General features: G+C 43.3%; 1 protein-coding gene across 1 annotated transcript in view; it reads left to right on the top strand.

Moving 5' to 3' along the window:
* The window catches only part of rell1 (RELT like 1), a 48697-nt gene that overhangs the window by 27381 nt on the left and 8875 nt on the right, over positions 1-12441 (top strand). The window contains exons 3-4 of the mRNA XM_042069005.1: positions 4674-4748; positions 11799-11853. Of these exons, the coding sequence (XP_041924939.1) occupies positions 4674-4748; positions 11799-11853 (130 nt within the window). The remainder of the gene's footprint in view (positions 1-4673; positions 4749-11798; positions 11854-12441) is intronic.

Raw genomic sequence — 12441 nt, 5'->3', positions numbered from 1 at the left:
ACGTTTGATATGTGGATAACTTTCAGTGGACTAAACAAAAGGTAAAGATTTTATCACAAGGCTAGCTGGTTCGTTATAGCCAACTTTGTTTGCAGCAGTGAAGCTGAGTTTGTTGTTAACATTGTTGGTAACTGTCAGGGAATATAACCCCAACATATGGGGGCATTTGGGGGCAGCCGTGGCCCACTGGTTAGCACTCTGGACTTGTAACCGGAGGGTTGCCGGTTCGAGCCCCGACCAGTGGGCCGCGGCTGAAGTTTGAAGAGTTTGAAGTGTCCTTGAGCAAGGCACCTAACCCCTCACTGCTCCCCAAGCGCCGCCGTTGTAGCAGGCAGCTCATTGCGCCGGGATTAGTGTGTGCTTCACCTCACTGTGTGTTCACTGTGTGTTCACTGTGTGCTGTTTGTGTTTCACTAATTCACTAATCTCTGCATTTAACCGATTGGGTTAAATGCAGAGACCAAATTTCCCTCACGGGATCAAAAAAGTATATATAAATATTATATATAGATTAAGAACCACAACACGTAGTATGGCTTTGCCCACAAACTCTGGTACCAAGAGGAGAGCCTGCTAATGTAAGGAAGAATTCCTCACACCATCAGTCTCTGACTGCAGCCCAAAAGCTGTGTATTTTATTGTACAAATGCACACAGAAAATAGGAAGCAAGACATAGCGGCTTCTAGGGCTGCAGCTATCGATTCTTTTTGTAATCGATTAATCTAGCACTTTATCGATCGATTAATCTGAAAAATTTTGTTTTTGCATTTTTAAACAACCAAAACAAATAATGCATAACGAAAATGACATGGCTGTAAAATGTTTGGCTCCAAAACTAAGCCCATTTATTGCAATTTACCTATTTAGTGTTTAAGTGCCAGTGCCAACAATTAAATAATGTTCAAAATGCACTCTGTAAAATTGCAGCCTCTTGTGCATGACTTCACATGAAGCTGTCCATACTATGTTGTGAAGTGCTGGGAGGGAGAAGAGGGAAAGCAATGTAATGTATTAATATGCACAACAAGTTTCATGCTGTAATCTAGACCTGACATCAAAGTAAATATCTGTTTTATGTAGATTTCTACACCTGCAGCATTTGCTGTTAGGCTACTAACAAATAATTTTACCATTAGGCTACTAAAAAATAGCCTACCATTAGGCTACTAACAAATAATTTTACCATTAGGCTACTAACAAATAATTTCTGGGTTGAGTCTATTTACTTGTGTGTGCACACATGCGGTGCGTGAGGGAAGATGAGGGTGCATGCATGTGTGTATAAGAAGGGGTTCTTAAGCTTACTACTTAAAAACATCAAAGCTAAACATTACCGGTATATCACGACATCGCTACAAATACAGTATGTGATTAAAATCACTAAAACATCATTGTAGGCTATAGGCTACGCAGATAGGCTAGATAGCCTACTTTATTGACGCTTGGTGAAACAGTATGGAGTGGATGTTTTCGGTTCAGATGCTTGTGTTCTTTTCCTTTTTGAGTATGTAAAGATCCCAAAACTTTACTTGAAAACTTTAGACATTCCCTGCCATTTATGGACATCTTGACTCCGCCATCGCGCCAGCTATATTCAGAATGTATCACGATTCACGCGCTAGTGGTGTGCTTTCTGAACAACGGTCCGTGTGGTACAATCAAATCCCTGCGTGTATAGTGCGCGTCATTGGAATTTAACGAGGCTTCGAGGCAGGGTTTTTGCCTCGAGTAATTTTTGTAATAGAGTTATTCGAGTAACTCGATGAATCGTTTCAGCCCTAGCGACTTCATTGTGAAATACTCTTATCTCACCCACACACACACACAGACAGCGTGCAGTTCCTGTCTGTCTGGGTGCACACTTAACTTGTACTCTCTGTTCTTAGAACTCAGCACAACAACATTTAACTTGAACTCTCTGTTCTTAGAACTCAGCACAACAATAGGGAGGGAAAGTAATCTCATTGCCATCTAGTGGTTGCGTTCTTAGTCTTATAGGATAATGCCTAGTGCTGGTGTTTGTTAGGTTGAGAGTTCGAATCCCCGGTAGTGCTTTAGGCTCTAGCTCGAATACTATTGGTTATTGAAGATTCACACCCTTGAACAGCACCTGAATGACATCAGGCAATCAACATACACAGTTATTAGTTGCCAAGAATCAGAATACCGAGACACTGACATTTAGGGGAACTTCTTTGTTTACTGTTTTTCCTTCATCATTAAGTCTATCGTATTTATATTTCATCCATTAGTGTTCTTCTCTACAAATGTCTAATTGCCCCAGAATTTCAAAAAGTTTTCAGGTATACTCTTTTAAGGAAGCCCTTCATTTTATTGTCAAATGTATGCTTGGAGTTTTTCTTGTTGTGTGTTTACCAATACACATTTTCACCATATGAATGTGACTGGCCAACATGTAGGATTGACAGAGGCTCAGTGGGATAATGCTTTGTACTGGTGATCCTTAGGTTGAGAGTTCAAATCCCACTTGAAGCATTAGTGTTCGAATGCTGTTGGGTTGTGGAGGTTAGCATACTAGAATAGAATGCTGTTGGGTTGTGGAGGTTGGCACACTATAACATTACAGCTACTTGTCAATATGGACTTGTAGTGCAAGGCAAGTATAACTGTATAATTATAGGCTGTTTATCTTATTGACTCCAACACAGAACCCCCCCCCCCCCCCTTCACCTACCACCACAAATACAATTCAATTCTCTGGGAAACACTGCCTTCCATTATCAAACCCTTCATCTTATCCACGACAAATAAATAGTCCTGTAGAATCAAGTATTGTTAGAATACTATTGGGTTGTAGAGATTAGCACACTAGAATAGAGTACTGTTAGAATACCGTTGGGTTGTGGTGGTTAGCATACTACAATAGAGTGTTGTTAGAATACTGTTGGTGAAAAGACTACCTAAGTGTGTGTATATGTGTGTGTGTATGTGTGTGTGTGTGTGTGTGTATGTATATATATATATATATATATATATATATATATATATATATATATATATATATATATATATTATGATGATATAATTTTTTTTTTTATTATTATTATAATATTGTTTCTCATTTTCGAATGTACACTTAAATCTGCACAAAGTCCTTAAGGTGAAAGTGCTGTGGAGAACTTGCAGGATTGTTTGGCTCTGCCACCTAACCACGCCCAGTTTACCTGCTGGAAAACCCTGTAGCTCCGGAGCAGGGGCTCAGACCAGGATAAATTGTTTATTGCCACTGCTCTAACACTGAAAGGCACTGTTACAATGCCTGGATCAAGCCAGGTTCAGCATAGCGTATGCCACTGTCTGCTCACGTTGGTGACCAGACCAGGGCAAGCACACTTTCGCAGTTCCCGCCGGAAATGCAGTCTAGTTTAGTTTGACCCTTACTTCAACCATTAAAAGGGCAAAAATGATCACAGATCAGGTAAACCTGGCCACGAGCCACACAGGGTGTGGTGTCCTTTGCCTTTGTGTTGTTTCACTTTCAGCATCCTCATAGTTAAACTTTGACAAGCAAACAGCCAGTTTATTAGCTGAAGGATTAGTGACAAGGAACAGATAGACAAACATACAGTATTAGGGGGTTATGTTGGCACACACACATACACACACACACACACACACACCCCTCTAATACTAAAAGAAACAAACAAACAAGTGATGTTTGTTAGCATGTATGTTTGCTCCACTCACAGCCATCGTTGCAAATAACTCAGGCCAAACGAAACGCTGTCGTGTCAAACGTCAGTGTGGTTTTGATCCAAAACACAATGGGATTTACTAAACACGCTCTCCACGCTAATGGACCGAACCAAATAACCGCAAAACCGAATCTGTCTGAGCAGTGCCAGGTCAGCTGCCAGTCCCAGATGCTATTCATTCTGAAATGTCATTGACGAACAGGAGAGCAAGAGCTGGATTATTGTGACAGATTGCTATTATTGGAATCACTCATTATGCCTCACACATTGATCATGTATTCACCAAGCTTTTTTCCCTGAAAGCAATGGGTGTTGAAATGAAAAATTAGTAGGATGTTAGTTTTTCAGAAAAAATTGGTGTCCTTGATTGGATAATATATGTGTACAGGAATATTCAGCTCTGGAAAAGATAAAGAGACCGTTGCACATTTTTCTGATGTCATCCTACGGTTGCTAAGTACATTCAAATGTGTTTGTCATATTCAAAATCAAGATACCACTGCAAATTTGAATATGACCGTCAACTCATTTGAATGTCAATCAGCAATCATAGGAGGACATCAGAAAAATGTGCAGTTTTGCCATTTTTTCCAGAGCTGTATTTTTTAGTCTATAATTTATTATTGTCTAAGTCTATGATTATCATTGGTGTTTTTGAAATGACAACATTCTCTGTTGTGTTTTTCTTTCTCTCTCTCTCGCTCTCTCTCTCTCTCTCTCTCTCTCTCTTTTTCTCTTTTTCTCTTTCTCTTTCTCTCTCTCTCTCTCTCTCTCTCTCTCTCTCTCTCTCTCTCTCTCTCTCTCTCTTTTTCTCTTTTTCTCTTTTTCTCTTTTTTCTCTTTTTCTCTTTTTCTCTCTCTCTCTCTCTCTCTCTCTCTCTCTCTCTCTCTCTCTCTCTCTCTCTCTCTCTCTCTCTCTCTCTCTCTCTCCCCGGCCATCTCTGTCTCTCTCCTCAGATCTGAATGACACCTACAGCGAGGGCAACACGGACACTGTGGGCCAGATCGTCCACTACATCATGAAAAATGAAGGTAGCGTGGGAGCGTGTGAATGAAGGAGCGCTGTGTTGCGTGAATGAGTGTCGCCGTTGTGCCTAAAATAGGCCAGCCACTCCGGTCTGTGGGTGAGCGCTAAACACTGACCACTGCAGAGATGGTGAAGGCTAAAGCAATTCAGTCCACTGAGACACTCTTTTATTCAGTGTAGGGTGTCATGCCTCTAGTCTCTGTGGTAGTTTGAGTAGGGATTCAAGGCTACCTTTAATCAAGGAAAAGTGTGTCTGTGAGAGAGAATGTGATTCAACACATGAGAAGAAATTCTCCAAATACTGACAGAAGCACAGGCAAAGAGTAAGAGGAAGTGTGTGAGTGTGTGTCTGTTTGCACACTGCACACATGTGCGTGTGTGTTCCAGTGTGTGTCTGGTATGGTGTGTCAGAAAACCGTCACATTCACACTCCAGATTCAGGTGACTGTCACGTGACTGTCTCGTTGAGTGTGACGCACACTAATACGCAGTGTGAGTGTGTTACTATAGCAATTGTTCTTGGGCGGCCATTGGGCAAGAGTCCACAGGAAGGATAGTGCCACTTAGCACCTAGCACAGTGCAGAAGTTCAAAGGTCCATCCACTCAACTGGTGTGCTTGTTACGGAAACTTTTCCGTTCCTTCCGATTTGTTTTCAGTCTGTTTGTCTGTCTTTAAAGTTGTTTGGATGAAGGAAGAACATTTGTGAAAGAGTTGGTCGTTCTGAAAAGCTCAGTAAACACAAGCGTGGTATTGTCATAGGGTGCACGCAGCAAGGTCCATGAAGACATAATTTGGAGAGTTCAATGTGGAAGAGCTGGCCACACAGAGCCCTGACCTCAACCCCAAGGAATGTCTTTGGGATGAGAACAGAAATTGTGAGCCAGGCCTTCTCGACCAACATCAGTGCCGGACCTCGTTATGCTCTTCTGAACGAATGGGCAAAAAATCCCACAGACACACCAAAATCTTGTGGAAACCCTTTCCAGAAAAGTGGAAGCTGTTATAGCTATCATCTGCCTATAGATCTAGAATGGTATGTCATACAAGTTCCTGGAGGTGTAATGGTCAGATGTCCATGTACTCGTGTACCAAGAAGAAACTCTTAGGATTTATTGGAGAGAAGTAGTTTGAATTGAATTCAGTGTTGAATTCTGGAGCTGGAGACACTTTTCTGTGTCGTCTGGCTCTCTCACACACACTTTTACACTCCTGCTTTTCATCCAAAATGTTCCACTCCGTCTCCCTCTCTAAGACCTGTGTAAATGTCAAATACCACAGATCTGCTGCAGCTATGTGTCCAACTCCCTGTCTGCTGTTTAAACTAAACGAGAAGGAAGTGACCAATAAAAACAAACAATGAGTTGGACAAACGAGCCAGAAAAGATGACGACAGATGTTTGTCATCTGGATATTTTGGGTAATTAAATTTGAGACAATAGTAGTTTCACAGCCATGTGAAGAGTATTAGTAGTATTATCATTAATCATTGTATTATTATTTAGATTATACACTGCTCAAACAAAAATAAAGGAACACTTTGAAAACACATCAGATCTCAATGGGGGAAAAACATCATGCTGGATATCTATTCTATACTAAAATGGACTGGTTAATGTGTTAGGAATGAAAGGATGCCACATCGTTTTTTGGGAATGAAAATTATCAACCTACAGAGGGCTGAATTCAAAGACCCCCCCCCCCCCCCCGAAATCAAAGTGAAAAAAATATGCAACAGGCTAGTCCTTTTTGCCTACATTTTATCGCAGCAACTCAAAATGGTACTCAAGTAGTTCGTACGGCCCCCACATGCTTGACAATGTCGGAGCATGCTCCTAATGAGACGGCTGATGGTGTCCTGGGAGATCTGCTCCCAGATGTGGACACGGCCATCACTGAACTCCTTGACAGTCTGTGGTGTAACCTGGCGGTGTTGAGTGGACCAAAATATAATGTCCTAGAGGTGTTTTGTTGGATTTAAGTCAGGGGAGTGTGAGAGACAATCAATTCCTTCATCCTCCAGGACTTGCCTGCACACTCTCACCACATGTGGCCAGGCCATTATTGTGCCCCAGGAGGAACCCAGGGCCCACTGCACCAGTACAGGGTCATACAATGGGTCTGAGGAAGTCATAACGATACCTAAGAGCAGGGCTCTACAGTGCGCCCATTTCACTCGCACATGCGAGTAAAAATGATGCCGTGCAAGTGCAAAAAAATATTTAGGCGCACTGGTGCGAATGACTTCTAACCATGTCAATGTTTGTCTACAAAATACACCGCAACATTATTGGTGCAAACCATAGAATCACGTCGCGAATGCAGCATAAAAACTACACCTCCCATCAACGTTAGCAGTTTCGCGTTGTGACTCGCTAGTAGTTGCTTCTATCAAATCCAAGAGCACGCAGAAAAGGTGGAAAGTTAGACTAGCCAGCCAAGATGCAAAGATTGAAGAAATTAGTTCTTCTATCCACCGAATGCATCGGATATCGGAGGAACAGGATGAGATTCTGAGAATGCAGTGAGAGAAGAAAAGGGAACCTAACATGCCTTTTAGCCCAGTTGACGTATTGGCTGCAATATGCAAAATATAGCTGTAGCGAACAGGCACAAAAGTAGCTTCCCATAATACTCCCATTTTATTCAAAGGTAGAACGCTACTGACAACTCCTGGCTTCCACGCATGCTTGTTTGTTTACACCGAATACAAGCTGAAGTGCAAAACGAAAGTAGGCCTAACGTTTGCCTACTGCCCCCATCAATGCAGATATTTCAAATAAAAAGTAAAAGTATAAAAAATATATATATCCTTGATTAGCCTATGTTGGGTTTTGTGGAAGAGAAAATGGAATGTTTTATTAGTAGTAATAGGCATTATGCAGTCAGATAGGTCACCATGGGCATATTTGGATTAGCTACAGATGGATTCACAAATAAATTAATTAGCCTACATTTGTCAGGATACTTGATAAACAGGCTAAATGCAAATATGGCAATGTAATACTATTTTACATTAACAAAATGTAGGAAAATAGAACAGACTGAAAATAAAGTAGGCACTGATCTATTTCCTGTAGCCTAAATGTTGTCAGTCATTCTTAATATTCGCAATTAGTGCACTGGCATGTTTAAGTGTTAGCTGCAGTGTAATGTTAGATTATGTTTAAGTTAAGTACAGAACTGACTGTGCGCCCAAATTTTTGTCTGTGCTCCTAAATTTTTCAACTTGAAAAAAAAAATGTTAGTGTAGAGCCCTGCCTAAGAGGGTGCCGTTGTATTGCCCGTAGAGTTTTGTGCGTCCCTCCAAGGATATGCCTCCCCAGACCATCACTGACTGACCCACCACCAAACCGGTCATGCTGAATGATGTTGCAGGCAACATAACGTTCTCCACGACATCTCACAACCCTTTCATGTCTGTCACATGTGTTCAGCATGAACCTGCTCTCATCTGTGAAAAACACAGGGCGCCAGTGACAGACCTGCCAATTTTGTATTCTGGGTATTGCCAATTGAGCTCCACAGTGCTGGGCAGTGAGCACAGGTCCCTCTAGGTCATCGGGCCCTCAGGCTACCCTCATGAAGTCTGTCTCTGATCACAATGTCAGAAACATTCTGACCAGCGGCCTGCTGGAGGTCAGTTTGTACTGCTCTGGCAGGGCTCCTACTGTTCCTCCTTGCACAAAGGAGCAGATACTGGTCCTGCTGCTGGGTTAAGGACCTTCTACCACCCTGCCCTGCTCTCCTAGAGCAACTGCCTGTCTCTTGGAATCTCCTCCATGCTCTTGAGACTGCGCTAGACACAGCAATAATTCTGGTAATGGAATATATTGATGTACCACTCTGGAGTTGGACTACCTGTGCAACCTTTGTAGGCTCCAGGTACAGGCTTAGGCTACCAGTAGTGACACTGACCCTAGCCAAATGCGAAAAATCAGTCAAGAAGGATAAAGATGGAAAAACAATCTGTTGCCACCACATGTAAAACCATTCCTGTTTTTTGGGGTCAGCATTGTTGCCCCTCTAGTGAACCTGTTGTTAATTTCGCTGACACCAAAGTAGGTGAAACAGATTCACAACCACCTGTGTTGCGTAACTGGCCAGATCAGTATTCCACAGTTTGATTGACTTGATGCTGTACTCCTATGAAAAAGTGTTCCCTTATTTCTTTGAGCAGTGCATTATTTATTTATTCAAATTAAATTTCAAATTAGACACCCAATCTTGCCCTCAGTGGTTCCCATACAGGAGCATTGCACATCACACACATGGGTCCACACAAACAAACATGCAAATATTCACTCTCACTCTGTTCTCTCGCTCTTTCTTTCTCACTCTCTCACTACTACCCTCTCACACATTCACATTCACACATACCCTCTCTCACACATAGACTCTCCGTCTCTCTCTCTCTCTCTCTCTCTCTCTCTCTCGCTCTCTCTCTCTCTCTCTCTCTCTCTCTCTCTCGCACACAAACAGAAGCACACACTACCACATCAGTCCACATCAGATGAATTTTGACACCCCTCTGTAAACCAAATTCCCCTCCTTCACGCCTACCCATCACTGCCAGGTATTTAGACTTGGGCACCACACCATGCAATCTCCATAGACAGGCACTGGCAGCGCTGAAGAGCCCTGGGACATCTAAAGTGGCACTGTGCAGAGAGGCGCGATTCAGCGTGTCAAAATTGTGTGCCACGCTTGATAGCCACTCCACAGCCACGGTCAACTGTAAGGGGCCGACACGGTCAGGTGGAAATGAGAAGGACCAACAGTTATTAAGTTGGTAATGAAGTGGTGTGCAGCACATCAGCTGACAAGAATGTGTCCATCCATGGTGGGCCGAGTATCGAAGCACTAAAAAGTGGTCCGTCCTGCTGCAAGGCATAGCACTGCCTCTAGATGGCAGTGTTGTAGTTTTGAAAAATAATAAAGTGAAAGATGGAAAGATTACCCTGGTCATGACATGAGTTTCATTGGCTTGGCAGCCACACGTGATAATGAAATCACCATGCTCAGTGGCAAACATTAGGGGTGTGTGTTTCTTTTAGGATAAAAGAACTGCAATGAAACATGACCATGGTAAATGAGCTTGCTTTTGGTAAATGTCAGATGAATTCACAGATAAAGTTATAAAGCTGGCGTTCAGTTTGGTGTTAGCACCACAATATAGCCTAATAAGGGCAATTTTCTCTATGACCAATGTGTTTCTCTCTGCCTCTGTGCTACTGAATGACTGTGGCAAACACTGGCAATTGTGATAAGTGAAGTCGTGTGTGTGTGTGTGTGTGTGTGCACATGTGTGTGTGACTATGGTTTAGGCATAGTGGAAGTCTTGCTTAAGAGCTGCAGTGCTGAACGTGTGGAGTCCCGGTGTGGCCCTCTGTGTTTGGGAGCAGCCACTCCTCATCGCTCAGAGAGCCAGTCAGCCGTGGAACACCGACGCAAAGCAGAGCAGAGCAGCCCTCATGCAAAGCACAACTCTTTTTACAATGTTCATTATTTCTCGCTCACTCGTCCCACATACACACGCACACACTTGCGCACACACACGCATTGTTAGTTTTCGACTAACACTCGAACACTGTAATACTTTGGTACTTTTCACATGCAAATTCACTCACACACTTACTTTCTCTCTGCCTGTTTCTCACTATGTGAGAGAGAGAGACTTTTGTGCTGTGGTACTGTCACACACACACACACACACACACATATATACAAATACAATAATTTTCCATCTAACCAAGTTACACAACCACACCGACTTTTGAAGAATACAATTCAGTACATCTGCAATGTTTTGAGTCCTTATTCTTTCTTTCTGATCCAGGTCAGTGGTCCCGGTCTGTTAGCGTCTGCCATGACGGCTGTTTCTCTCTCTCTGATATGCTCTGCTCGTGTCGTGCAGTGTTGATTCCCCAGTGCAGCCCGCGGCTGTGCAGTGCAGTGCAGTGCTGTGCTGGGCTGGGCTGGGCTGTGCAGTGGCTCTAGTGATTGTGTGGCGTTTAATTATTTCTGCGTGTTATCAGCTCTGCCCATCACCCAATAAATGCCCCCCTATCCGAGCGGGCTGCTCAAGTGTGATTTTCTGCTAATTTCAGCACTCTCTCTCTCTCTTGCTCACTCTTTTTCTTTCTTTCACTCTCTCTCTCTCTCTCTCTCTCTCTCTCCTCTCTCTCTCTCTCTCTCTCTCTTCTCTCTCTCTCTCTCTCTCTCCTCTCTCTCTCGCTCTCGGCTCTTTGCTCTCTTTCTCTTTCTTGTTCTCTCTCCCTTCTCTCTCTCACTCTCTCTCTCTCTCTCTCTTTCTCTCTCTTTTGGCTCTTTTGCTCTCTCTTTCTCTTTCTTGTTCTCTCTCCCTCTCTCTCTCTCTCTCTCTCTTTTGGCTCTTTTGCTCTCTCTTTCTCTTTCTTGTTCTCTCTCTCTCTCTCTCTCTCTCTCTCTCTCTCTCTCTTTTGGCTCTTTTGCTCTCTCTTTCTCTTTCTTGTTCTCTCTCCCTCTCTCTCTCTTGCTCCCTCTCTCTTTCTTGTTCTCTCTCTCTCTATCTCTCTCTCTCTCTCTCTCTTTTGGCTCTTTTGCTCTCTCTTTCTCTTTCTTGTTCTCTCTCCCTCTCTCTCTTGCTCCCTCTCTCTTTCTTGTTCTCTCTCTCTCTCTCTCTATCTCTCTCTCTTTTGGCTCTTTTGCTCTCTCTTTCTCTTTCTTGTTCTCTCTCCCTCTCTCTCTTTTGCTCCCTCTCTCTTTCTTGTTCTCTCTCTCTCTATCTCTCTCTCTCTCTTTTTCTTTCTCACTCACTCACACATACACACACATGCTCACATACACACAACACAGATGCCTTGAAAGCCATGGTTCATGTGAACAGCTCAGGCTAGGGACTGTCTGAACATGTTTTTCTGCCAATATCAGCACCATGTGTTAATCTTTCTCGTTTTTTCTTTTATATCTCGATCTGACTGACTGGCACACTAATTATTGTTGTGCTGGGTATTAAGGCTGTTTAGTGTTGTATTTTTACACGTTTTCTTACCTCCTCTTTTCCCTTTCTTTCAGCAAACACAGATGCCTTGAAAGCCATGATCAATGACAACAGCATCGACTCTGAAGGGTAAGAGGACGGTCGCACGCACGCACGCACGCAGGCAGGCAGGCAGGCAGCCGTGGCCTACTGGTTAGCGCTTCGGACTTGTAACTGGAGGGTTGCCGGTTCGAACCCCGACCAGTAGGAAGCGGCCGAAGTGCCCTTGAGCAAGGCACCTAACCCCCTCACTGCTTCCTGAGCGCCGCTGTTGTAGCAGGCAGCTCACTGCGTCGGGATTAGTGTGTGCTTCACCTCACTGTGTGCTGAGTGTGTTTAACTAATTCACGGATTGGTATATACACACACACACACACACACACACACACACACACACACACACACATATATATATATAATATATATATATATAATATATATAATATATATCACACACACACACAGTAGAACTGAGCCGCACACAAAAACAGGCCCATTGGCCGTAGACAGTGGACTAGGAACCAGACAGACATAATCCAGACATCTGTCACTCGGGCCTTTTGATCCTGGGCCAAAACGGGTTTAACAGGATGTGCTTTTCACCAGCACACATTGTCATGTCATGTCAGGCCTGGTGTGGCTGGCTGACTTGTGCGATCCTTTTTTTGTCTGGGCTGT

This window comes from Alosa sapidissima, chromosome 18 (genome assembly GCF_018492685.1).
Source record: "Alosa sapidissima isolate fAloSap1 chromosome 18, fAloSap1.pri, whole genome shotgun sequence".
NCBI classification, from domain to species: Eukaryota; Metazoa; Chordata; class Actinopteri; order Clupeiformes; family Clupeidae; genus Alosa; species Alosa sapidissima.
This window is presented reverse-complemented; position numbering and strand designations above follow the sequence as displayed.